Source organism: Oncorhynchus mykiss, unplaced genomic scaffold (genome assembly GCF_057628025.1).
Source record: "Oncorhynchus mykiss isolate SJ-2025 unplaced genomic scaffold, ASM5762802v1 scaffold101, whole genome shotgun sequence".
In the NCBI taxonomy this organism is placed as follows: domain Eukaryota; kingdom Metazoa; phylum Chordata; class Actinopteri; order Salmoniformes; family Salmonidae; genus Oncorhynchus; species Oncorhynchus mykiss.
The window spans coordinates 1821843-1847320 of NW_028322100.1; the positions used below are offsets into that span (position 1 = coordinate 1821843).

At 45.8% G+C, this 25478-nt stretch overlaps 1 protein-coding gene across 6 annotated transcripts in view; it reads right to left on the minus strand.

Moving 5' to 3' along the window:
- Positions 1 to 1227: 1227 nt before the first annotated feature.
- LOC118936689 (dihydropyrimidinase-related protein 2) overlaps positions 1228 to 25478 on the minus strand; it is a 37520-nt gene continuing 13269 nt past the window's right edge. For 3 of the 6 annotated variants that reach the window (XM_090228802.1, XM_090228804.1, XM_090228806.1), the window contains exons 4-14: positions 23656 to 23820; positions 21041 to 21102; positions 15319 to 15399; positions 15071 to 15139; positions 10595 to 10715; positions 10262 to 10418; positions 7285 to 7426; positions 6339 to 6509; positions 5954 to 6133; positions 3878 to 4049; positions 1228 to 3262 (exon numbers count right to left, since the gene is read on the minus strand). In XM_090228802.1, coding sequence (XP_090084928.1) covers positions 3171 to 3262; positions 3878 to 4049; positions 5954 to 6133; positions 6339 to 6509; positions 7285 to 7426; positions 10262 to 10418; positions 10595 to 10715; positions 15071 to 15139; positions 15319 to 15399; positions 21041 to 21102; positions 23656 to 23820 — 1412 coding nt within the window. In that variant the 3' untranslated portion in view covers positions 1228 to 3170. Of the gene's footprint in view, positions 3263 to 3871; positions 4050 to 5953; positions 6134 to 6338; positions 6510 to 7284; positions 7427 to 10261; positions 10419 to 10594; positions 10716 to 15070; positions 15140 to 15318; positions 15400 to 21040; positions 21103 to 23655; positions 23821 to 25478 lie in introns of all 6 variants that reach the window. The other 3 variants (XM_090228801.1, XM_090228803.1, XM_090228805.1) reach the window with 1 other exon arrangement.

The following is a 25478-nucleotide window of genomic DNA, read 5'->3' on the forward strand; positions in this document are numbered from 1 at the left end:
GCCACTCCAATACCTTGACTTTGTTGTCCATAGGCCATTTTGCCACAACTTTGTAAGTATTCTTGGGGTCATTGTCCATTTGGAAGACCCATTTGCGACCAAGCTTTAACTTCCTGACTGATGTCTTGAGATGTTGCTTCAATATACCCACATACTTTTTCTTCCTCGTGATGCCATCTATTTTGTGAAGTGCACCAGTCCCTCCTGCAGCAAAGCACCCCAACAACATGATGCTGCCACCCCTGTGCTTCATGGTTGGGATGGTGTTCTTCAGCTTGCAACCCTCCCCCTTTTTCCTCCAAACACAACGATGGGCATTATGGCCAAACAGTTTTATTTTTGTTTCATCAGACCAGAGGACATTTCCCCAAAAAGTACGATCTTTGTCCCCATGTGCAGTTGCAAACTGTAGTCTGGCTTTTTTGTGGCTGTTTTGGAGCAGTGGCTTCTTCCTTGCTGAGCGTCCTTTTGGGTTATGTCGATATAGGACTCATTTTTACTGTGGATATAGATACTTTTCTACCTGTTCCCTCCAGCATCTTCACAAGGTCCTTTGCTGTTGTTCTAGGATTGCACTTTTCACACCAAAGTAAGTTCCTCTCTAGGAGACTGAAGGCGTCTCCTTCCTGAGCGGTATGATGGCTGCGTGGTCCCATGGTGTTTATACTTGCGTATTATTGTTTGTACAGATGAACGTGGTACCTTCAGGCGTTTGGAAATTTCTCCAAAGGATGAACCAGACAATTTATTTTCTGAGGTCTTGGCTGATTTCTTTTGATTTTCCCATGATGTCAAGCAAATAGGCACTGAGTTTGAAGGTAGGCCTTGAAATACATCCACAGGTACACCTCCAATTGACGCAAATGATGTCAATTAGCCTATCAGAAGCTTCTAAAGCCATGACATCATTTTCTGGAATTTTCCAAGCTGTTTAAATGCACAGTCGACTTAGTGTATGTAAACTTCTGACCCACTGGAATTGTGATACAGTGAATTATAAGTGAAATAATCTGTCTGTAAACAATTGTTGGAAAAATTACTTGTGTCATGCACAAAGTAGATGTCCTAACCGACTCGCCACAACTATAGTTTGTTTACAGTAAATGTGTGGAGTGGTTGAAAAATGACTTTTAAATGACTCCAACCTAAGTGTACGTAAACTTCAGACTTCAACTGTATATAAGACATGTTGTGACAATGTCATTACAAATAACAAATATAAACCAATTACACTTTTCCCCCCTCAAACTTTATTCAGGACATGCTTACATTAGCTTTCGGGACACAAATCCTATTTCCATTGGACACAGAAACAGTAGAAAAAGACTAAAAATGGACCACTTCATTTGCCCTTTTTTACATGACCACTTAACGAATGCAAACAACCTTTCCAAAGACTGACCGAGTTACAACACTGTTGAACAAGAACAACGTTAATGTTGTTGATGTCTATTTAGGCAACAAACAAACAAAATAAAGTTCACTTTCTCAACCGGACCATGTAAAAGTACAAACGTGAAGTCTACAAAAAGAGAGAAAGGAAATGGTAGAAAATTAAATAAAATCATTACAAATAAGAGTCAGGTTTTTTTTTTAAAGCGAAAGACTTTTAAAACCACTGTTTTATTGTTCACAGCTCCACGTATCCCTGTGTATCCCTGGTTACAACGTGGGTGTTCGATAGCCTGGAATCCTGACTGCTATGCTCTGTTTCACCAAGTCAGTGGAGCATTCAGTATGGCTGAACCAGGCTAGGGTTTCAAAGCACCAGGATGTTTGGTCTTTATATACAAAAAATATAAAAGTCACACGATGACAGTGGAACATGGCTGTGCTATAAAGACAAAAACACAGATATACAGATGATATGGGCTTCCCTGTACCTCCTATATAGACATGAAGGATTGAAGAAGTTCTTATTCTGACTGACTGAATAGAAGGATTGGTGAAGTTCTTATTCTGACTGACTGAATAGAAGGATTGGTGAAGTTCTTACTCTGACTGACTGAATAGAAGGATTGGTGAAGTTCTTATTCTGACTGACTGAATAGAAGGATTGGTGAAGTTCTTATTCTGACTGACTGAATAGAAGGATTGGTGAAGTTCCTATTCTGACTGACTGAATAGAAGGATTGGCGAAGTTCCTATTCTGACTGACTGAATAGAAGGATTGGCGAAGTTCCTATTCTGACTGACTGAATATACCATGGAAGCAAAGTTAGCTCACCTGCATTGGGATAAAACATCATAATAATAGTAAGACAAGCGTGACTAGAGGACTGTCCCTACAGTCTGTTCACAGTAACAGTAACACGCACTTATTTTCCTTGTTGTATTTGTAATGAGTAACGATGAAGAGGAAAAGTCATGCATATAACAGTAAGAGACAGTAAGATGAAGCCTAAATAGCCTACAGCCATGACTAAATAACAACAGAGAGAGACAACAAGTTCGCGTCAGTCTGAAATGGCCCTCTATTCCCTAGATAGCGCACTACTTTTGTCCTCTAGTGCACTATCTAGGGAATAGAGTTCCATGTTGGACTCAACTACAGAGTTTCTTAGAAGCATTGAAGCGAAAGCAGAAGCAGGCATCACTACGACGAGAGAGAGAGAGAGAGAGCTGAGAGGCATTCTGTGGTCTAAAGAGAACTACTTTCATCTAGGACTCATGTATCACCATGTTAGTAAAGCTATAGTGAAGCTGAGGAGACGATGAGAGAGACGGTTATCTGACTGAGGAGACAGAGACTGTTTAAACTGCATGCTATGGAGATCTGACAGGGACAGTTGACTATTGATGGGTGATGAGATAAATTGATTGAGGAATTGATCACAATATTGATAAAGGATGACAGATCAAAGTACTAAGTTAGTGGGTTTTACCAGTTGGTGTGTCTACCATAGAAATAGAATGACTGGTAACTACTAGTGGTAATTGTAGTTCTATGCTGTATACTGTTGGTAACTACTAGTGGTAAATGTAGTTCTAATCTGTATACTGTTTTACAGTTGTATCTGAGAAGAGGATTGCATGTTCAGGTTTCACTGTTGAGTTTAGTTCTGGAAGCCGGGTGAGATTTGTTTTGATTGATGTAGTTGGTAATTGCTACAGTAGTTGATTTATTTTTCTCCCTTACAGCAGACGTGAGGAGCAAGGAGCTCCCAGGTTCACGACAGGGAGGTGATATTGGAGCGGCCACCGGGTGGCGCCACGATCCTCTGTGCTGAGCGTCGTGGGATGTGGTCGTCAATCTGAGTTCCTGTATCGGAGAACAAGAACAAAGATCCGTTACAAACAATTGAGTACATGTTGGGTTCTGATAGGAGTAAGACAGTATAACTATGATTTGAAATTACCATTGTACAGCTTCCCAAATCCCTGACCTTAGATGTAACTACAGCTATACTGTAGCTATAATTGGTCCTGTGTGGTTCAACAGAGACAGTAAACAGAGCTAGAAGTTAGACTGTAATAAGACTGACAGGATAAAACAGGACTCCCAATTAGAAAGATGATTGCCTGAAACAAGGGAATGGGAGTGAGATGGTCAGAGTGAGAGAGAAGGAAGGAGAGGGAGGAAGACGGAGAGAGTGGAAGAGAGGGAGATGGGGGGGGGGGGGAGATTGAGAAGGGGGAGAGAGATTAGGATGCTTATAGACAGAGACACAGAGAGAAAAGGAAGGACAAATAAATAATTAAATAATACAGCCCTGACATCAAGACAAAAGGAGATGTGCAGTTTCCTGTCTGGTACTTCCAGAGAGTGAAAGAGATTTGATCTTAATGAGAATAGCCCTGTATGAACAAAGGTTCAATTAAAAAAGTGAGGAGAAACATCCACACCCAGTAAAGAGTAGACGAAGCTTACCCATACCGGATAGGGTGAAACCAGACTGGTGCAGGTTCCTGGTGGGGCCGAGGGGGCCTTTCCCTGGGCACTGGGGCCCCCTGCTGGAGGGAGTGGCCGGCACTGACTTAGTCATGCTGATGACATCATGGACCGGTCCATCATAGTTCCCTCGGGGGACGCCACGGGCATCAGCCATCTAGAGAGGGAGGAGAATGTCACGTAAAGGATCATGTAGATATTCAGCCATCTGGAAAGAATGTCATGTAAAGGATAATAGAAATCGTCAACCATCTGGAGAGAATGTCATGTTAGGATAATGTAGATATTCAGCCATCTGGAAAGAATGTCATGTAAAGGACAATAGAAATCGTCAACCATCTGGAGAGAATGTCATGTTAGGATAATGTAGATCATCAACCATCTGGAGAGAATGTCATGTTAGGATAATGTAGATCATCAACCATCTGGAGAGAATGTCATGTAAAGGGTAATGTAGATTGTCAAGCATCTGGAGAGAATGTCAGGTGAATGTCATGTAAAGGATAAAGTCATTAAGAGGATAATGTAGCCTTAATGTAGCCTCACTAAAAAGTGATTTACTGTGTAATATACAGTAAGTAAAGGGTGGAAAGAGAGTTATGCCACATTTGTAAAAGCACAAGTTGGGATGGATCTTTATACTATCACACTCTTAACTAGCCATAAGCCCTTAGCCGTTAGCCATTAGCTCTTAGCCGTTAGCCATTAGCTGTTAGCCATTAGACCGTAGCCGTTAGCCATTAGCCGTTAGCCATTAGCCGTTAGCCATTAGTGTTTAAATGGCTGCAAGTGCACTTCAAAAGCACAGTTTCTTAAAAACCTAATGTGGTAGAGTTTCAGGCCTCTGTCTGTAAAGTTTACCTCTCGCTCTAGGTGACTTCTGCAACAGGATAATGACAGGGCCATTTGAGGATGGATTGTTCGTATTCCTCTTTAGCTCTCAGCTCTTACCTTTCACTGGTTCTCTGACTTTATCTCTTACTCTGCAGCGGGCTTTGAAAAATTATACAACTGAATGGTTGTACTACCCTGCTAGCATTAGCCACTATCTCCTACCCTGCTGTGCTTTTACCCTGCAAGCATTAGCCCCTAGCTCTTACCCTGCTAACATTAGCCACTATTTCCTACCCTGCTGTGCTCTTACCCTGCAAGCATTAGCCCCTAGCTCTTACCCTGCTGGTTGTTAGCCCCTAGCTCTTACCCTGCAAGCATTAGCCCTTAGCTCTTACCCTGCAAGCATTAGCCCCTAGCTCTTACCCTGCAAGCATTAGCCTCTAGCTCTTACCCTGGTTAGCCTTCATCTCTCTTCTCTTACCCTGCTGGTTGTTAGCCCCTAGCTCTTAACCTGGTTAGCCTTCCTCTCTCTTCTCTTACCCTGCTGGTTGTTAGCCCCTAGCTCTTAACCTGGATAGCCTTCATCGCTCTTCTCTTACACTGCTGGTTGTTAGCCCCTAGCTCTTACCCTGGTTAGCCTTCATCTCTCTTCTCTTACCCTGGTTAGCCTACATCTCTCTTCTCTTACCCTGGTTAGCAATCATCTCTCTTCTCCTACCCTGGTTAGCCTTCCTCTCTCTTCTCTTACTTGGTTAGCCTTCATCTCTCTTCTCTTACCCTGGTTAGCCTTCCTATCTCTTCTCTTACCCTGGTTAGCCTTCCTATCTATTCTCTAACCCTGGTTAGCCTTCATCTCTCTTCTCTTACCCTGGTTAGCCTTCATTTCTCTTCTCTTACCCTGGTTAGACTTCATCTCTCTTCTCCTACCCTGGTTAGCCTCCATCTCTCTTCTCCTACCCTGGTTAGCCTCCATCTCTCTTCTCTTACCCTGGTTAGCCTTCCTATCTCTCCTCTTACCTTGGTTAGCCTTCATCTCTCTTCTCTTACCCTGGTTAGCCTTCATCTCTCTTCTCCTACTCTGGTTAGCCTTCATCTCTCTTCTCCTACCCTGGTTAGCCTTCCTATCTCTTCTCTTACCCTGGTTAGCCTTCATCTCTCTTCTCTTACCTTGGTTAGCCTTCATCTCTCTTCTCCTACCCTGGTTAGCCTTCCTCTCTCTTCTCCTACCTTGCTGCGTGCTTTGATCCTCTTGTAGATGAAGTCAGGATAAGCCTTCCTGGGTACGAAGCGTCCAGAGCCCTCTGTGACGTTCAGCTTTCCCCCCTCCAGGACGATCTTCCCCTGGCTGATCACCACCATTGGGGCTCCCCGGACCTCCATGCCCTCAAAGATGTTAATCTCCACTGTCTGGAAACACACACAAGGACAGAATAATGAACATCCAGCTCAGACATGATATCATCATCATCACACCCTTACAGGCAGACGGACAAAACTCCTCCCTGACAGGCAGACAGACACATTGGAGAGGAATGTCTGAATGATGTCTGGAGGTTGACTGTGAAAGAGAGGGAGGGTGTGTGTGTGTGTGTGTGTGTGTGTGTGTGTGTACCAGTGCGTGGGTCGCGGCTGAGATGGTCTTGGTCTCCTTGGGGTTCCAGATCACGATGTCTGCGTCTGACCCCACAGCGATCCTTCCTTTACGAGGATACAGGTTGAACAGCTTGGCAGCGTTGGTGCTCGTCACCGCAACAAACTCATTCTCATCCATTTTGCCTGTCGCCTGGGGAATACAGAACAACACATCCTCTTCACGATCAGGAGAGAGCTGTCTTTTATACAACAATGCAAAGACGTTACTGTTAAAGACATATCGCATCACTGTGAAAACCAGTGAAGAAGAAGAAGAAGAAGAAGAAGAAGAAGAAGAAGAAGAAGAAGAAGAGGAAGAAGAAGAAGAATAGGAGGAAGAAGAAGGGGAAGAAGAAGGGGAAGAAGAAGAAGAAGAAGAATAGGAGGAAGAAGAAGGGGAAGAGGAAGAAGAAGAAGAAGAAGAATAGGAAGAAGAAGAAGAAGAAGAAGAAGAAGAAGAATAGGAGGAAGAAGAAGAGGAAGAAGAGGAAGAAGAAGAAGAATAGGAGGAAGAAGAAGAGGAAGAAGAAGAAGAAGAAGAAGAATAGGAAGAAGAAGAAGAATAGGAAGAAGAAGAAGAATAGGAAGAAGAAGAAGAAGAAGAAGAAGAAGAAGAAGAAGAAGAAGAAGAAGAAGAAGAAGAAGAAGAAGAACAGGAAGAAGAAGAAGAATAGAAAAAAGAAGAAGAAGAAGAAGAAGAACAGGAAGAAGAAGAAGAATAGAAAAAAGAAGAAGAAGAAGAAGCAACAACAACAACAGAAACAGGGGTGCCCTACGGTGATCTAGCTGTCTAAACTGCTGCCTCCAGATCATATATACAGCTGCAGGATCACTTTGAATCAGGCCAACTACAAAAACTCTTTATTTCCCTGTAAAGCATACAATGACAAAAAATAAACCTTTAGAAAATAAACAACAAAACATACTACAGCCTTCTCCCAGACGATGGCTAGCCTCTCCTCGATGCCGTTAGTTCCCTCAGGGATGAGGGTGAAGTTGTCTTTCCCAACAGCCTTCTGGGCCGTCGAGAAGGTACTGTGGCCACTGGCCGTCACCTGAAGGTCTCCACTGTGGACCAAGAGAACAGGACAGTCAGACCACTGTGGACCAAGAGAACAGGACAGTCAGACCACAGCACAGTGAATCATCATCTAAAAGGACCACACAGTGAGTCACCATCAGGGATGACTAAGAGAACACAGTGAGTCACCATCAGGGATGACTAAGAGAACAGCACAGTGAGTCACCATCAGGGATGACTAAGAGAACAACACAGTGAGTCACCATCAGGGATGACTAAGAGAACAGCCCAGTGAGTCATCATCAGGGATGACTAAGAGAACAACACAGTGAGTCATCATAAGGAATGACTAAGAGAACAACACAGTGAGCCACTATCAGGGATGACTAAGAGGACAACAGTGAGTCACCATCAGGGATGACTAAGAGAACAACAGTGAGTCACCATCAGGGATGACTAAGAGAACAACACAGTGAGTCATCATCAGGGATGACTAAGAGAACAACACAGTGAGTCACCATCAGGGATGACTAAGAGGACAACAGTGAGTCACCATCAGGGATGACTAAGAGAACAACAGTGAGTCACCATCAGGGATGACTAAGAGCACAACAGTGAGTCACCATCAGGGATGACTAAGAGAACAACAGTGAGTCACCATCAGGGATGACTAAGAGGACAACAGTGAGTCACCATCAGGGATGACTAAGAGAACAACAGTGAGTCACCATCAGGGATGACTAAGAGAACAACAGTGAGTCACCATCAGGGATGACTAAGAGAACAACACAGTGAGTCATCATCAGGGATGACTAAGAGAACAACACAGTGAGTCATCATCAGGGATGACTAAGAGGACAACAGTGAGTCACCATCAGGGATGACTAAGAGAACAGCACAGTGAGTCATCATCAGGGATGACTAAGAGAACAACACAGTGAGTCATCATCAGGGATGACTAAGAGAACAACACAGTGAGTCACCATCAGGGATGACTAAGAGGACAACAGTGAGTCACCATCAGGGATGACTTAGAGAACAACACAGTGTGTCATCATAAGGAATGACTAAGAGAACAACACAGTGAGTCACCATAAGGGATGACTAAGAGAACAACACAGTGAGTCATCATCAGGGATGACTAAGAGGACAACAGTGAGTCACCATCAGGGATGACTAAGAGAACAGCACAGTGAGTCATCATCAGGGATGACTAAGAGAACAACACAGTGAGTCATCATCAGGGATGACTAAGAGAACAACACAGTGAGTCACCATCAGGGATGACTAAGAGGACAACAGTGAGTCACCATCAGGGATGACTAAGAGAACAACACAGTGAGTCACCATCAGGGATGACTAAGAGAACAACACAGTGAGTCACCATCAGGGATGACTAAGAGAACAACACAGTGAGTCACCATCAGGGATGACTAAGAGAACAGCCCAGTGAGTCACCATCAGGGATGACTAAGAGAACACAGTGAGTCACCATCAGGGATGACTAAGATAACAACACAGTGAGTCACCATCAGGGATGACTAAGAGAACAGCACAGTGAGTCATCATCAGGGATGACTAAGAGAACAGCACAGTGAGTCACCATCAGGGATGACTAAGAGAACAGCCCAGTGAGTCACCATCAGGGATGACTAAGAGAACAACAGTGAGTCACCATCAGGGATGACTAAGAGAACAGCCCAGTGAGTCACCATCAGGGATGACTAAGAGAACACAGTGAGTCACCATCAGGGATGACTAAGAGAACACAGTGAGTCACCATCAGGGATGACTAAGAGAACAGCCCAGTGAGTCACCATCAGGGATGACTAAGAGAACACAGTGAGTCACCATCAGGGATGACTAAGAGAAAAGCACAGTGAGTCACCATCAGGGATGACTAAGAGAACAGCACAGTGAGTCACCATCAGGGATGACTAAGAGAACAACAGTGAGTCACCATCAGGGATGACTAAGAGAACAGCCCAGTGAGTCACCATCAGGGATGACTAAGAGAACAGCACAGTGAGTCACCATCAGGGATGACTAAGAGAACAACACAGTGAGTCACCATCAGGGATGACTAAGAGAACAGCCCAGTGAGTCACCATCAGGGATGACTAAGAGAACAGCCCAGTGAGTCACCATCAGGGATGACTAAGATAACAACACAGTGAGTCACCATCAGGGATGACTAAGAGAACAGCACAGTGAGTCACCATCAGGGATGACTAAGAGAACAGCACAGTGAGTCACCATCAGGGATGACATAGAGAACAGCACAGTGAGTCACCATCAGGGATGACTAAGAGAACAGCACAGTGAGTCACCATCAGGGATGACTAAGAGAACAGCACAGTGAGTCACCATCAGGGATGACTAAGATAACAACACAGTGAGTCACCATCAGGGATGACTAAGAGAACAGAAGCTGTAATCTGTTTTCTGGTTGCTTTAGGGTGATTGTACTTTTTCTTCGTTGAACAATGTCCGTGAGAGCTTTCAAGGGTGTCCGTGAGAGCTTTCAAGGGTGTCCGTGAGAGCTTTCAAGGGTGTCCGTGAGAGCTTTCAAGGGTGTCCGTGAGAGCTTTCAACGGTGTCCGTGAGAGCGTCCAACGGTGTCCGTGAGTGCGTCCAAGGGTGTCCGTGAGAGCTTCGAAGTATGTGCTAGATGCAGACAAAGTAATTCAGATATAATTCAGAAACGTTCTGTCTTCATTCTAGTGTCTGTGTCTCTATGGCTGCGTTTACACAGGCAGCCCAATTCTGATATTTTGCAAAACAAAATTGTATTTTTTGACCAATCAAATCAGATCTTTTGTCAATAAATGGGAAAGATCAGAATGGGGCTGCCTGTGTAAACGCAGCGTATGTGTTCTCACCAGGAAAGCAGGGAGTTGAGGTAGTCGGGGGTGCTGGGGTCTGGGCTGAGGGGCGGGGACATGACGAACGCTGCTGCCTTAGCCCAGTTCTTACTCCAATAGTGTGATCCGTCTGTCCCAAGGCTGGCTGTGATTGGCTCGCCATAAACCACCATGCCTGAAAATCATCCAATGAAAAAAGACGAGGCATTTGTACAAGAAATATCAGTTTTTTCAGACATTTTTTGCCAGGTCAACAACAAATGTGTTTAACCATCAAAGTTAACAAAGAATGTATAATACAGAAATTATTTCCAAATAAAGTTGTTATTGAATCGCTAAACCCAATCTCACCCTTCTTCCTGGCCTTGGCGATGACATCAGCAGCCGACTTGCTCATCACCTTGGTGATGTAGAGAGGACAGTTGGCCTGCTTGGCGATGGTGATGGCCCGGTACACTGCCTCTGTCTCCACCTAGTGGTCACAAATTAAACACTGTAACATCTCAACCAACATTTATTTTTTGTTTAACTCGGCAAGTCAGTTAAAGAACAAATTATTATTTACAATGACGGAATAGGAACAGTGGGTTAACTGCCTTGTCAGCAGTTAATGTTTACCATGTCTGCTCGGGGATTCAATATAGCAACCTTTCGGTTACTGGCCCAACGCTCTAACCACTAGGCTACCTGCTCTAACCATTAGGCTACCTGCTCTAACCACTAGGCTACCTTCTCTAACCACTAGGCTACCTGCTCTAACCACTAGGCTACCTGCTCTAATCATTAGGCTACCTGCTCTAACCACTAGGCTACCTTCTCTAACCACTAGGCTACCTGCTCTAACCACTAGGCTACCTGCTCTAACCATTAGGCTACCTTCTCTAACCACTAGGCTACCTGCTCTAACCACTAGGCTACCTGCTCTAACCACTAGGCTACCTGCTCTAACCACTAGGCTACCTGCAGCCACAAATCACGGTTTCTACTAGGTACAAGAGCCACAAAGTCAAAATTGGCAATATCGTAATTTTTTTAATGTATTTTAAGTTTGGTTTAGGCATAAGGTTTGCAGTGTGGTTAAGGTTAGGATTCAGGTTACACACCAAAAGTGTCCATAGGAGAACACTTTTTGATTCCAGGTAGAACCCTTTTTTGTTCCAGGAAGAACTCTTTTGGGTTCCATGTAAAACCCTCTGTAGAAAGGGTTCTACATGGAACCGAAAAGGGTTCTACCTGGAACCAAAAATAGTTATACGGCTGTAGAACCCTTTTAGGTTCTAGATAACACCTTTTTTTCTAAGAGTGTAGGCTTAGGTTTAAAATCAGATTTGAAGAAAAGAAATGGGAGAAATAGGTTTATGACTTTGTGGCTGTGGTAACTAGTGACGACCACAAATCACTTGAGTAACACTACGACTCCCGAGTGGCGCAGTGATTTAAGGCACTGCATCTCAGTGCTAAAGGCGTCACTAGACACCCTGGTTCGAATCCAGGCTGTATCACAACTGGCCGTGATTGGGGTAGGCTGTCATTGTAAATAAGAATTTGTTCTTAACTGACTTGCCTAGTTAAATAAAGGTTACATTTTAAAAAAATCAACTAATGAAAATGCTCAGAACATGACCTTGGCTCTCCTAACGTAGGTGGAATATGGTAAAGTCAATCTTTAGCTGAAAGGCTCGACACGCACATACTCAGGCTGACTGGCTGTCGTTCAGACAAATGAGAAATAAGTGCACTCAGGCAATCCGTAAGGCCAAAGTTAGTTACTTTAAGGAGCAGATCTGCCTCTTTTTCCACTGCCCTGCTACAAAGTTTCTCCCTGTAGGCAGTCACTGAGTCCGAGGTGCTAAAGGAGCTCCTGAAACTTGACCTCCAAAAAACTTCTGTGTCAGATGGTTTAGACACTTTCTTCTTTAAGGTTGCTGACCCTATCATCACCAAGCCTCTCTCTGACCTTTTTAACCTGTCTCTCCTCTCTTCTTTAAGGTTGCTGACCCTATCATCACCAAGCCTCTCTCTGACCTGTTTAACCTGTCTCTCCTTTCTTCTTTAAAGTTGCTGACCCTATCATCACCAAGCCTATCTCTGACCTTTTTAACCTGTCTCTTCTCTCTGAGGAGGGTCCCATTGCTTGGAAGGCAGCCACGGTCCATCCTTTATTTAAAGGGGGAGATCAAGCTGATCCTAACTGTTATGGGCCTATTTCTATTTTGCCCTGTTTATCAAAAATGTTGTAAAAAGTTGTCAATAATCAACTGATCAATTCAACTGATCAATCAATTATCTCTGGTATGCAATCTGGTTTCTGCTCAGGTTATGGATGAGTCACTGCAACCTTAAAGGTCCTCAATGATGTCATCATTGCCCTTGATTCTAAGCCATGTTGTGCTGCTATTTGTATTGACTTGGCCAAAGCTTTTGATAAGATAGACCATTCCATAATTGTGGGTCGGCAAATTAGTATTGTTGTCTCTGAGGGGTCTTTGGCTTGGTTTGCTAACTACCTCTCTTAAAGAGTGCAGTGTCTAATGTCAGAACATCTGCTGTCTCAGCCACTGCCTGTCACCAAGGGAGTGCATGAAGGCTCGATCCTAGGCCCCATGCTCTTCTCAATTTACATCAACAACATAGCTCAGGCAGTAGGAAGCTCTCTCATCCATTTATATGCAGATGATACAGTCTTATACTGTTAAATGCTCTACAACAAAACGTTGTTAGTGTCCAACAAGCTTTCTCTGCCCTTAACCTTGTTCTGAACACCTCCAAAACAAAGGTCATGTGATTTGGTAAGAAGAATGCCCCTCCTCCCACAGGTGTTATTACTACCACTGAGGGTTTAGAGCTGGAGGTAGTCACCTCATACAAGTACTTGGGAGTATGGCTAGACGGTACACTGTCCTTCTCTCAGCACATATCAAAGCTTCAGGCTAAATTTAAATCTAGACTTGGTTTCCTCTATCGTAAAATGCTCCTCTTTCACCCCAGCTGCCAAACTAACCCTGATTCAGATGACCATCCTACCCATGCTAGATTATAGAGACAGAATTTATAGATCGGCAGGTAAGGGTGCTCTTGAGCAGCTAGATGTTCTTTACCATTCGGCCATCAGATTTGCCACCAATGCTCCTTATAGGACACATCACTGCACTCTATAGTCCTCTGTAAACTGGTCATCTCTGTATACCCGTCGCAAGACCCACTGGTTGATGCTTATTTATAAAACCCTCTTAGGCCTCACCCCCCCCCTATCTGAGATATCTACTGCAGTCCTCATCCTCCACATTCAACACCCTTTCTGCCTGTCACATTCTGTTAAAAGTCCCCAAAGCACACACATCCCTGGGTCGCTCCTCTTTTCAGTTCGCTGCAGCTAGCGACTGGAACGAGCTGCAACAAACACTCAAACTGGACAGTTTTATCTCAATCTCTTCATTCAAAGACTCAATCATGGACACTCTTACTGACAGTTGTGGCTGCTTTGTGTGATGTATTGTTGTCTCCACCTTCTTGCCCTTTGTGCTGTTGTCTGTGCCCAATAATGTTTGTACCATGTTTTGTGGTGCTACCATGTTGTGTTGCTACCATGCTGTGATGTCATGTGTTGCTGCCATGTTGTGTTGCTACCATGTTGTTGTCATGTTGTGTCGCTACCATGCTGTGTTGTCATGTGTTGCTGCCATGTTGTGTTGCTACCATGTTGTTGTCATGTTGTGTTGCTACCATGCAGTGTTGTCATGTGTTGCTGCCATGTTGTGCTGCTGCCATGTTGTTGTCATGTTGTGTTGCTACCATGTTGTGTTGTCATGTGTTGCTGCCATGTTGTGTTGCTACCATGTTGTTGTCATGTTGTGTTGCCACCATGCTGTGTTGTCATGTGTTGCTGTCATGTTGTGTAGCTACCATGCTGTGTTGTCATGTGTTGCTGCCATGTTGTGTTGCTACCATGTTGTTGTCATGTTGTGTTGCCACCATGCTGTGTTGTCATGTGCTGCTGTCATGTTGTGTAGCTACCATGCTGTGTTGTCATGTGTTGCTGCCATGTTGTGTTACTGCCATGTAGTTGTCATGTTGTGTTGCTACCATGTTGTGTTGTCATGTGTTGCTGCCATGTTGTGTTGCTACCATGTTGTTGTCATGTTGTGTAGCTACCATGTTGTGTTGTCATGTGTTGCTGCCATGTTGTTGTCATGTTGTGTTGCCACCATGCTGTGTTGTTGCCTTGCTATGTGTTGTTGTCTTAGGTCTCTCTTTATGTAGTGTTGTGTTGTCTCTCTTGTAGTGATGTGTGTTTTGTTCTATATTTATATTGTATTTATTTATTTTTAATCCCAGCCCCCGTCCCCGCAGGAGGCCTTCTGCCTTTTGGTAGGCCGTCATTGTTAATAGGAATGTTTTTAACTGACTTGCCAGTTAAATAAAGATTTTTAAAAATGTTAAAAGAGGACTGGCCACTCCGATCCTGGTTCCTCTCTAGGTTTCTTCCTAGGTTCCTTCCTTTCTAGAGAGATTTTCCTAGCCACTGTTCTTCTACATTGACGTTGCTTGCTCTTTGGGGTTTGAGCACTTTGTAACTACAGCTGATGTAAAAAGGGCTTTAATAAAATAAATTTGATTGATTGATTGAGATTACAATATTCAGTCTCATTTCCATTATTATTGAGAGTGGAAAATTCATCCACAAGGTATTTTCAACAAGCAATGGCATGTCTAGTCTCCCGGTTTCAAACCACTCTGTCACTAGCAGTAACACTGGCTCATAACAAGATACTGTAGTGTGATCATGTAAATGAGGCTATTGTTTACACAGAGACAGGAAGTCCCTACCTCCTCTGGGTGACACAGCACATGTCCCTCAGGCCCAGTGATCCCCAGCTCCAGTAGTCGCTTCTGCTCCTATATAGATAGAAGGGGGAAGACGGAAACTACACTTCACATGGTGCAATCAAAGACAGCAGTTTATTCTGCTCCTATATAGATAGAAATATGTCAACTGAAGATGACCTTTGCCCAGGAGAGATCTGCCCAGTCACTGTCAAAGGCCAGTCTTTCAAGTCAACAGTACAGTAGCCTACCTCGTCAATGATGTCCCCGTTCTCAGCGTGAACCTGAGCGATGGCCCCCAGGTCTCTAATGATACCAAACATCTCATACATCTGGCATGGGAAAGAGATAAAAACAAGGAGTGTGGGGGTGGGGGGGGGGGGGTTCATCAAAATGCAGAGGACCGTGCTCCACACTCTCATGCTCTAAATGCCTTCTCTTGTTTGGTAGGTATCTATTGTTGCCATTGTCCTGGCTGGAAGAAGGTTCAATGAATGTGGAGGTGTGACGACCCCCCCACTCTGTCTGCCGTATCCTCGCTTTGTTCTTGTTTCCTTATTAGGATGCCGGTGGGCGGAGTTGGGAGGGTCGTCAGCTACATGGGAAACACCTGGGCCAGGTGTCTCCCAGGATAAATAGACCTCTTCCACATTCATGCTGGGAGACTCTCTCCATGCAGACACCTTTGTAGATCGTGTTGTGGTTCTTGGTGGCCTTTTGTTTGTTTGCTTTGGCACCTTTCAACACCCTGCATTATCACATTCATGCACGCAAAACACTCACTTACACTACTGATTACTGATTACACACACCATTGTATATTTTCCTTAGTTGCTTTAGTTAATAAATACATATTTTGTTACTCCTTATCTCCACGTTGTCTCCCTTTGTTACGGGCTTTGAGCCGGTTCGTGACAGAGGTGCAGCGTGAGGTAATACAGTAGAGGGAGTGCTGCTCAGCGTGAGGTAATACAGTAGGGGGCAGTGCTGCTCAGCGTGAGGTAATACAGTAGAGGGAGTGCTGCTCAGCGTGAGGTGATACAGTAGGGGGAGTGCTGCTCAGCGTGAGGTGATACAGTAGGGGCAGTGCTGCTCAGCGTGAGGTAATACAGTAGAGGGAGTGCTGAGGTAATACAGTAGAGGGAGTGATGCTCAGCGTGAGGTAATACAGTAGGGGGAGTGCTGCTCAGCATGAGGTAATACAGTAGGGGGCAGTGCTGCTCAGCGTGAGGTAATACAGTAGGGGGAGTGCTGAGGTAATACAGTAGAGGGAGTGCTGCTCAGCGTGAGGTAATACAGTAGGGGGAGTGCTGAGGTAATACAGTAGAGGGAGTGATGCTCAGCGTGAGGTAATACAGTAGGGGGAGTGCTGCTCAGCATGAGGTAATACAGTAGGGGGCAGTGCTGCTCAGCGTGAGGTAATACAGTAGGGGGAGTGCTGAGGTAATACAGTAGGGGGAGTGCTGCTCAGCGTGAGGTAATACAGTAGGGGGAGTTCTGCTCAGCGTGAGGTAATACAGTAGGGGGAGTGCTGCTCAGCGTGAGGTAATACAGTAGGGGGAGTGAGGTAATACAGTAGGGGTGGTGAGGTAATACAGTAGGGGGAGTGCTGCTCAGCGTGAGGTAATACAGTAGGGGGAGTACTGAGGTAATACAGTAGGGGGAGTGCTGCTCAGCGTGAGGTAATACAGTAGGGGGAGTGCTGCTCAGCGTGGGGTAATACAGTAGGGGGGAGTGCTGTTCAGCGTTAGGTAATACAGTAGAGGGAGTGCTGCTCAGCGTGAGGTAATACAGTAGGGGGCAGTGCTGCTCAGCGTGAGGTAATACAGTAGGGGGAGTGCTGAGGTAATACAGTAGGGGGAGTGCTGCTCAGCGTGAGGTAATACAGTAGGGGGAGTGCTGCTCAGCGTGAGGTAATACAGTAGGGGGAGTGCTGCTCAGCGTGAGGTAATACAGTAGGGGGAGTGCTGCTCAGCGTGAGGTAATACAGTAGGGGGAGTGCTGAGGTAATACAGTAGGGGGAGTGCTGCTCAGCGTGAGGTAATACAGTAGGGGGAGTGCTGCTCAGCGTGAGGTAATACAGTAGGGGGAGTGCTGCTCAGCGTGAGGTAATACAGTAGGGGGAGTGCTGAGGTAATACAGTAGAGGGAGTGATGCTCAGCGTGAGGTAATACAGTAGGGGGAGTGCTGCTCAGCGTGAGGTAATACAGTAGGGGGGGTGCTGAGGTAATACAGTAGGGGGAGTGCTATTCAGCGTGAGGTAATACAGTAGGGGGAGTGCTGAGGTAATACAGTAGGGGGAGTGCTGCTCAGCGTGAGTTAATACAGTAGGGGGAGTGCTGCTCAGCGTGAGGTAATACAGTAGGAGGAGTGCTGCTCAGCGTGAGGTAATACAGTAGGGGGAGTGCTGCTCAGCGTGAGGTAATACAGTAGGGGGAGTGCTGCTCAGCGTGAGGTAATACAGTAGGGGGCAGTGCTGCTCAGCGTGAGGTAATACAGTAGAGGGAGTGCTGCTCAGCGTGAGGTGATACAGTAGGGGGAGTGCTGCTCAGCGTGAGGTGATACAGTAGGGGCAGTGCTGCTCAGCGTGAGGTAATACAGTAGAGGGAGTGCTGAGGTAATACAGTAGAGGGAGTGATGCTCAGCGTGAGGTAATACAGTAGGGGGAGTGCTGCTCAGCATGAGGTAATACAGTAGGGGGCAGTGCTGCTCAGCGTGAGGTAATACAGTAGGGGGAGTGCTGAGGTAATACAGTAGAGGGAGTGCTGCTCAGCGTGAGGTAATACAGTAGGGGGAGTGCTGAGGTAATACAGTAGAGGGAGTGATGCTCAGCGTGAGGTAATACAGTAGGGGGAGTGCTGCTCAGCATGAGGTAATACAGTAGGGGGCAGTGCTGCTCAGCGTGAGGTAATACAGTAGGGGGAGTGCTGAGGTAATACAGTAGGGGGAGTGCTGCTCAGCGTGAGGTAATACAGTAGGGGGAGTTCTGCTCAGCGTGAGGTAATACAGTAGGGGGAGTGCTGCTCAGCGTGAGGTAATACAGTAGGGGGAGTGAGGTAATACAGTAGGGGTGGTGAGGTAATACAGTAGGGGGAGTGCTGCTCAGCGTGAGGTAATACAGTAGGGGGAGTACTGAGGTAATACAGTAGGGGGAGTGCTGCTCAGCGTGAGGTAATACAGTAGGGGGAGTGCTGCTCAGCGTGGGGTAATACAGTAGGGGGGAGTGCTGTTCAGCGTTAGGTAATACAGTAGAGGGAGTGCTGCTCAGCGTGAGGTAATACAGTAGGGGGCAGTGCTGCTCAGCGTGAGGTAATACAGTAGGGGGAGTGCTGAGGTAATACAGTAGGGGGAGTGCTGCTCAGCGTGAGGTAATACAGTAGGGGGAGTGCTGCTCAGCGTGAGGTAATACAGTAGGGGGAGTGCTGCTCAGCGTGAGGTAATACAGTAGGGGGAGTGCTGCTCAGCGTGAGGTAATACAGTAGGGGGAGTGCTGAGGTAATACAGTAGGGGGAGTGCTGCTCAGCGTGAGGTAATACAGTAGGGGGAGTGCTGCTCAGCGTGAGGTAATACAGTAGGGGGAGTGCTGCTCAGCGTGAGGTAATACAGTAGGGGGAGTGCTGAGGTAATACAGTAGAGGGAGTGATGCTCAGCGTGAGGTAATACAGTAGGGGGAGTGCTGCTCAGCGTGAGGTAATACAGTAGGGGGGGTGCTGAGGTAATACAGTAGGGGGAGTGCTATTCAGCGTGAGGTAATACAGTAGGGGGAGTGCTGAGGTAATACAGTAGGGGGAGTGCTGCTCAGCGTGAGTTAATACAGTAGGGGGAGTGCTGCTCAGCGTGAGGTAATACAGTAGGAGGAGTGCTGCTCAGCGTGAGGTAATACAGTAGGGGGAGTGCTGCTCAGCGTGAGGTAATACAGTAGGGGGAGTGCTGCTCAGCGTGAGGTAATACAGTAGGGGGAGTGCTGCTCAGCGTGAGGTAATAAAGTAGGGGGAGTGCTGCTCAGCGTGAGGTAATACAGTAGGGGGAGTGCTGCTCAGCGTGAGGTAATACAGTAGGGGGAGTGCTGCTCAGCGTGAGGTAATACAGTAGGGGGAGTGCTGCTCAGCGTGAGGTAATACAGTAGGGGGAGTGCTGCTCAGCGTGAGGTAATACAGTAGGGGGAGTGCTGCTCAGTGTGAGGTAATACAGTAGGCGTGGTGAGGTAATACAGTAGGGGTGGTGAGGTAATACAGTAGGGGTGGTGAGGTAATACAGTAGGGGTGGTGAGGTAATACAGTAGGGGGAGTGAGGTAATACAGTAGGCGTGGTGAGGTAATACAGTAGGGGTGGTGAGGTAATACAGTAGGCGTGGTGAGGTAATACAGTAGGGGTGGTGAGGTAATACAGTAGGGGTGGTGAGGTAATACAGTAGGGGTGGTGAGGTAATACAGTAGGGGTGGTGAGGTAATACAGTAGGCGTGGTGAGGTAATACAGTAGGGGTGGTGAGGTAATACAGTAGGGGTGGTGATGTAATACAGTAGGGGTGGTGAGGTAATACAGTAGGGGTGGTGAGGTAATACAGTAGGGGTGGTGAGGTAATACAGTAGGCGTGGTGAGGTAATACAGTAGGGGTGGTGAGGTAATACAGTAGGGGGGGTGAGGTAATACAGTAGGGGTGGTGAGGTAATACAGTAGGGGTGGTGAGGTAATACAGTAGGGGTGGTGAGGTAATACAGTAGGGGGGGTGAGGTAATACAGTAGGCGTGGTGAGGTAATACAGTAGGGGTGGTGAGGTAATACAGTAGGGGTGGTGAGGTAATACAGTAGGCGTGGTGAGGTAATACAGTAGGGGTGGTGAGGTAATACAGTAGGGGTGGTGAGGTAATACAGTAGGGGTGGTGAGGTAATACAGTAGGGGTGGTGAGGTAATACAGTAGGGGTGGTGAGGTAATACAGTAGGGGGAGTGAGGTAATACAGTAGGGGTGGTGAGGTAATACAGTAGGGGTGGTGAGGTAATACAGTAGGGGGAGTGAGGTAATACAGTAGGCGTGGTGAGGTAATACAGTAGGCGTGGTGAGGTAATACAGTAGGGGTGGTGAGGTAATACAGTAGGGGTGGTGAGGTAATACAGTAGGGGTGGTGAGGTAATACAGTAGGGGGGGTGAGGTAATACAGTAGGCGTGGTGAGGTAATACAGTAGGGGTGGTGAGGTAATACAGTAGGGGTGGTGAGGTAATACAGTAGGGGGGTGAGGTAATACAGTAGGGGTGGTGAGGTAATACAGTCGGGGTGGTGAGGTAATACAGTAGGGGTGGTGAGGTAATACAGTAGGGGTGGTGAGGTAATACAGTAGGCGTGGTGAGGTAATACAGTAGGCGTGGTGAGGTAATACAGTAGGGGGAGTGAGGTAATACAGTAGGGGGAGTGAGGTAATACAGTAGGCGTGGTGAGGTAATACAGTAGGGGTGGTGAGGTAATACAGTAGGGGTGGTGAGGTAATACAGTAGGGGTGGTGAGGTAATACAGTAGGGGTGGTGAGGTAATACAGTAGGCGTGGTGAGGTAATACAGTAGGGGTGGTGAGGTAATACAGTAGGGGTGGTGAGGTAATACAGTAGGGGTGGTGAGGTAATACAGTAGGGGTGGTGAGGTAATACAGTAGGGGTGGTGAGGTAATACAGTAGGGGTGGTGAGGTAATACAGTAGGGGTGGTGAGGTAATACAGTAGGGGTGGTGAGGTAATACAGTAGGGGGAGTGCTGCTCAGCGTGAGGTAATACAGTAGGGGGAGTGCAGCTCAGCGTGAGGTAATACAGTAGGGGTGGTGCTGCTCAAATGGAATGTTTTACTCAAGAGAACGTCCTCAGAAAATACACTTGGAGCGTGAGAGTACGGAGTACGGTAGTATGCATATTGAGAAACACCCAAGGTTATTGTTTACATTACATTTTAGAGACATCTGAATAAATTGTTTGAAGAAATAAAACTTACCTGACTATCTGAGCTCTGGAATTTGTCCTTGTAAGCCATGAAGATCAAGAAGGAATTGACTCCTGGATAAATTCAAACATAACACATTTCAAACCATTTCAAGGAATTGAATTTCTCGCATTTGAAAATCACAAGCATGTGCAGATGTGTCTATATGTCTGTGCGCTCCTGTGTGTGCATATGGTTGTGTGGTTGTGTGTGTGTGTGGTTGTGTGGTTGTATGTGTGAGTGAGTGAGTGGTTTTGTGTGTGTGTGTGAGTGCATGAGTGAGTGTAGTTCAGCTGGGTGAGAGAGAGTTGGTGGGCTGACTGGCTGTCTGTGGATTAGTGAGTGTGCCTGTGTGGATTGGTGAGTGTAGTTCAGCTGGATGAGAGAGAGTTGGTGGGCTGGCTGGCTGTCTGTGTGGATTAGTGAGTGTGTCTGTGTGGATTGGTGAGTGTAGTTCAGCTGGGTGAGAGAGAGTTGGTCGGCTGCTTAGCTGTCTGTGTGGATTAGTGAGTGTGTCTGTGTGGATTAGTGAGTGTAGTTCAGCTGGGTGAGAGAGAGTTGGTGGGCTGGCTGGCTGTCTGTGTGGATTAGTGAGTGTGTCTGTGTGGATTGGTGAGTGTAGTTCAGCTGGGTGAGAGAGAGTTGGTCGGCTGCCTAGCTGTCTGTGTGGATTAGTGAGTGTGTCTGTGTGGATTAGTGAGTGTAGTTCAGCTAGGTGAGAGAGAGTTGGTGGGCTGGCTGGCTGGCTGTCTGTGTGGATTAGTGAGTGTGGACATCATCTCATGTACAGTATGTGTCTCTAGTGTTGTGTTGTCACCTGCAGTAATCGTCTAGCTGCAAGGACACAGGTGTATATGTGTGTGTGTGTGTGTGTGTGTGTGTGTGTGTGTGTGTGTGTATGTGTGTTCCATGGACATGAGGGAGGCTTGGTAGAGCCTAACAGCGTATCAGACACATTACCACAACACCATTAACAACACAGTATCAGACACATTACCACAACACCATTAACAACACAGTATCAGACACATTACCACAACAGTATCAGACACATTACCACAACACCATTAACAACACAGTATCAGACACATTACCACAACACCATTAACAACACAGTATCAGACACATTACCACAACACCATTAACAACACAGTATCAGATACATTACCACAACACCATTAACAACACAGTATCAGATACATTACCACAACAGTATCAGACACATTACCACAACACCATTAACAACACAGTATCAGACACATTACCACAACACCATTAACAACACAGTATCAGACACATTACCACAACACCATTAACAACACAGTATCAGACACATTACCACAACAGTATCAGACACATTACCACAACACCATTAACAACAAATTATCAGACACATTACCACAACACCATTAACAACACAATATCAGACACATTACCACAACACAGTATGAGATACATTACCACAACACCATTAACAACACAGTATCAGACACATTACCACAACAGTATCAGACACATTACCACAACACCATTAACAACACAGTATCAGACACATTACCACAACACCATTAACAACACAGTATCAGACACATTACCACAACACCATTAACAACACAGTATCAGATACATTACCACAACACCATTAACAACACAGTATCAGATACATTACCACAACAGTATCAGACACATTACCACAACACCATTAACAACACAGTATCAGACACATTACCACAACACCATTAACAACACAGTATCAGACACATTACCACAACACCATTAACAACACAGTATCAGACACATTACCACAACAGTATCAGACACATTACCACAACACCATTAACAACACAGTATCAGATACATTACCACAACACCATTAACAACACAGTATCAGACACATTACCACAACACCATTAACAACACAATATCAGACACATTACCACAACACAGTATGAGATACATTACCACAACACCATTAACAACACAGTATCAGACACATTACCACAACACCATTAACAACACAGTATCAGACACATTACCACAACACCATTAACAACACAGTATCAGATACATTACCACAACACCATTAACAACACAGTATCAGATACATTACCACAACAGTATCAGACACATTACCACAACACCATTAACAACACAGTATCAGACACATTACCACAACACCATTAACAACACAGTATCAGACACATTACCACAACACCATTAACAACACAGTATCAGATACATTACCACAACAACATTAACAACACAGTATCAGACACATTACCACAACACCATTAACAACACAGTATCAGACACATTACCACAACACCATTAACAACACAGTATCAGACACATTACCACAACACCATTAAAAGCTGGACCTGACCCCTTTCAAAGTTATTTTTACACAAGCTAATATCATCTTAGATGCTCATCTAGTAGTTATATGGTAGGGAAACGATTTAAGAGTCATATTGGGTGGTTTTGTGTCAGACAGATTGAGATTTGAAGACAGAAACAGGTACTATCTACACAGGTAGATCCAGGACATCAGGTACTATCTACATAGGTAGATCCAGAACATCAGGTACTATCTACACAGGTAGATCCAGAACATCCTGAAACAATACCTTTATTCTTCACCAGACTCTCCATCTCTTCAAAGAGTCCGTCGTGCCAGCGGGTGATGTCCATGTGGAGGGAGTAATCACAGCAGGACCCCCTGTCTGCTATGTCCTTCCACTGGTCGTAGGCCCCCAGGAGGCTGGCACCAGGCTCGGGGACCACATGGTCAACTATAGGACAGGAGAGAAGAAGAGGACCAGGTCAACTATAGGACAGGAGATAAGAAGAAGACCAGGTCAACTAGAGGACAGGAGAGAAGAAGAAGACCAGGTCAACTAGAGGACAGGAGAGAATAAGAAGACCAGGTCAACTAGAGGACAGTAGAGAAGAAGAAGACCAGGTCAACTAGAGGACAGGAGAGAAGAAGAAGAAGACCAGGTCAACTATAGGAAAGGAGAGAAGAAGAAGACCAGGTCAACTAGAGGACAGGAGAGAAGAAGAAGACCAGGTCAACTATAGGACAGGAGAGAAGAAGAGGAGGACCAGGTCAACTATAGGACAGGAGAGAAGAAGAGGAGGACCAGGTCAACTATAGGACAGGAGAGAAGAAGAGGACCAGGTCAACTATAGGACAGGAGAGAAGAAGAGGACCAGGTCAACTATAGGACAGGAGAGAAGAAGAAGACCAGGTCAACTATAGGACAGGAGAGAAGAAGAGGAGGACAGGGTCAACTATAGGACAGGAGAGAAGAAGAGGAGGACAGGGTCAACTATGGGACTGACAGGGGAGAGAGGTAACCACACACTGAGCAGAGAACTTCAACTCAGTTTCTTTCATTCAAGATCGATGACGATCCACGAATAACGTAGACGACGCAAAGTCACAGCAGTATCCATTAAAAACATCAGGCTGATATTTCCTCCAATGTTCCATCCCTAAAAACACAACTCACATAACAGCCGTATGGGGTCTGTGCTGCTGTTTACACAGATCCAATAGGAGCAGGGGGACGGTTTGAGGGTAAAGAGTTCAGAGTAAAGTCTCTCTGACAGGCTGGGATAGCGTGACCCGGTTTCAGATGATCTAACTGCAGCACTCAGACATGCTCTCCTCCAGCTCTCCTCTGCCCCCCCCCCCAGCCTGTCTCACTCGCTTCCACAAAGGAACACAAATTGTCTCCCTCTGATCTGACCCAGAGGCAGCTGCCCTACCCCTCCCTCTCCCTATACCACCTCCATCCCTCTCCCTGTTCCACCTCCCTCCCTCTCCCTATACCACCTCCATCCCTCTCCCTGTTCCACCTCCCTCCATCCCTCTCCCTGTTCCACCTCCCTCCCTCTCCCTATACCACCTCCATCCCTCTCCCTGTTCCACCTCCCTTCATCCCTCTCCCTATACCACCCCTCTTTCCCTGTTCCACCTCCCTCCATCCCTCTCCCTGTTCCACCTCCCCCCTCTCCCTAAACCACCTCTCTCTCCCTGTACCACCCCCTCCTCCCTCCCTTTCCCTGTATAATACAGTGGGGAAAAAAAGTATTTAGTCAGCCACCAATTATGCAAGTTCTCCCACTTAAAAAGACGAGAGAGGCCTGTAATTATCATCATAGATACACTTCAACTATGACAGACAAAATTAGAAAATAAAAATCCAGAAAATCACATTGTAGGATTCTTAATGAATTTATTTGCAAATTATGGTGGAAAATAAGTATTTGGTCACCTACAAACAAGCAAGATTTCTGGCTCTCACAGACCTGTAACTTCTTCTTTAAGAGGCTCCTCTGTACTCCACTCGTTACCTGTATTAATGGCACCTGATTGAACTTGTTATCAGTATAAAAGACACCTGTCCACAACCTCAAACAGTCACACTCCAAACTCCACTAT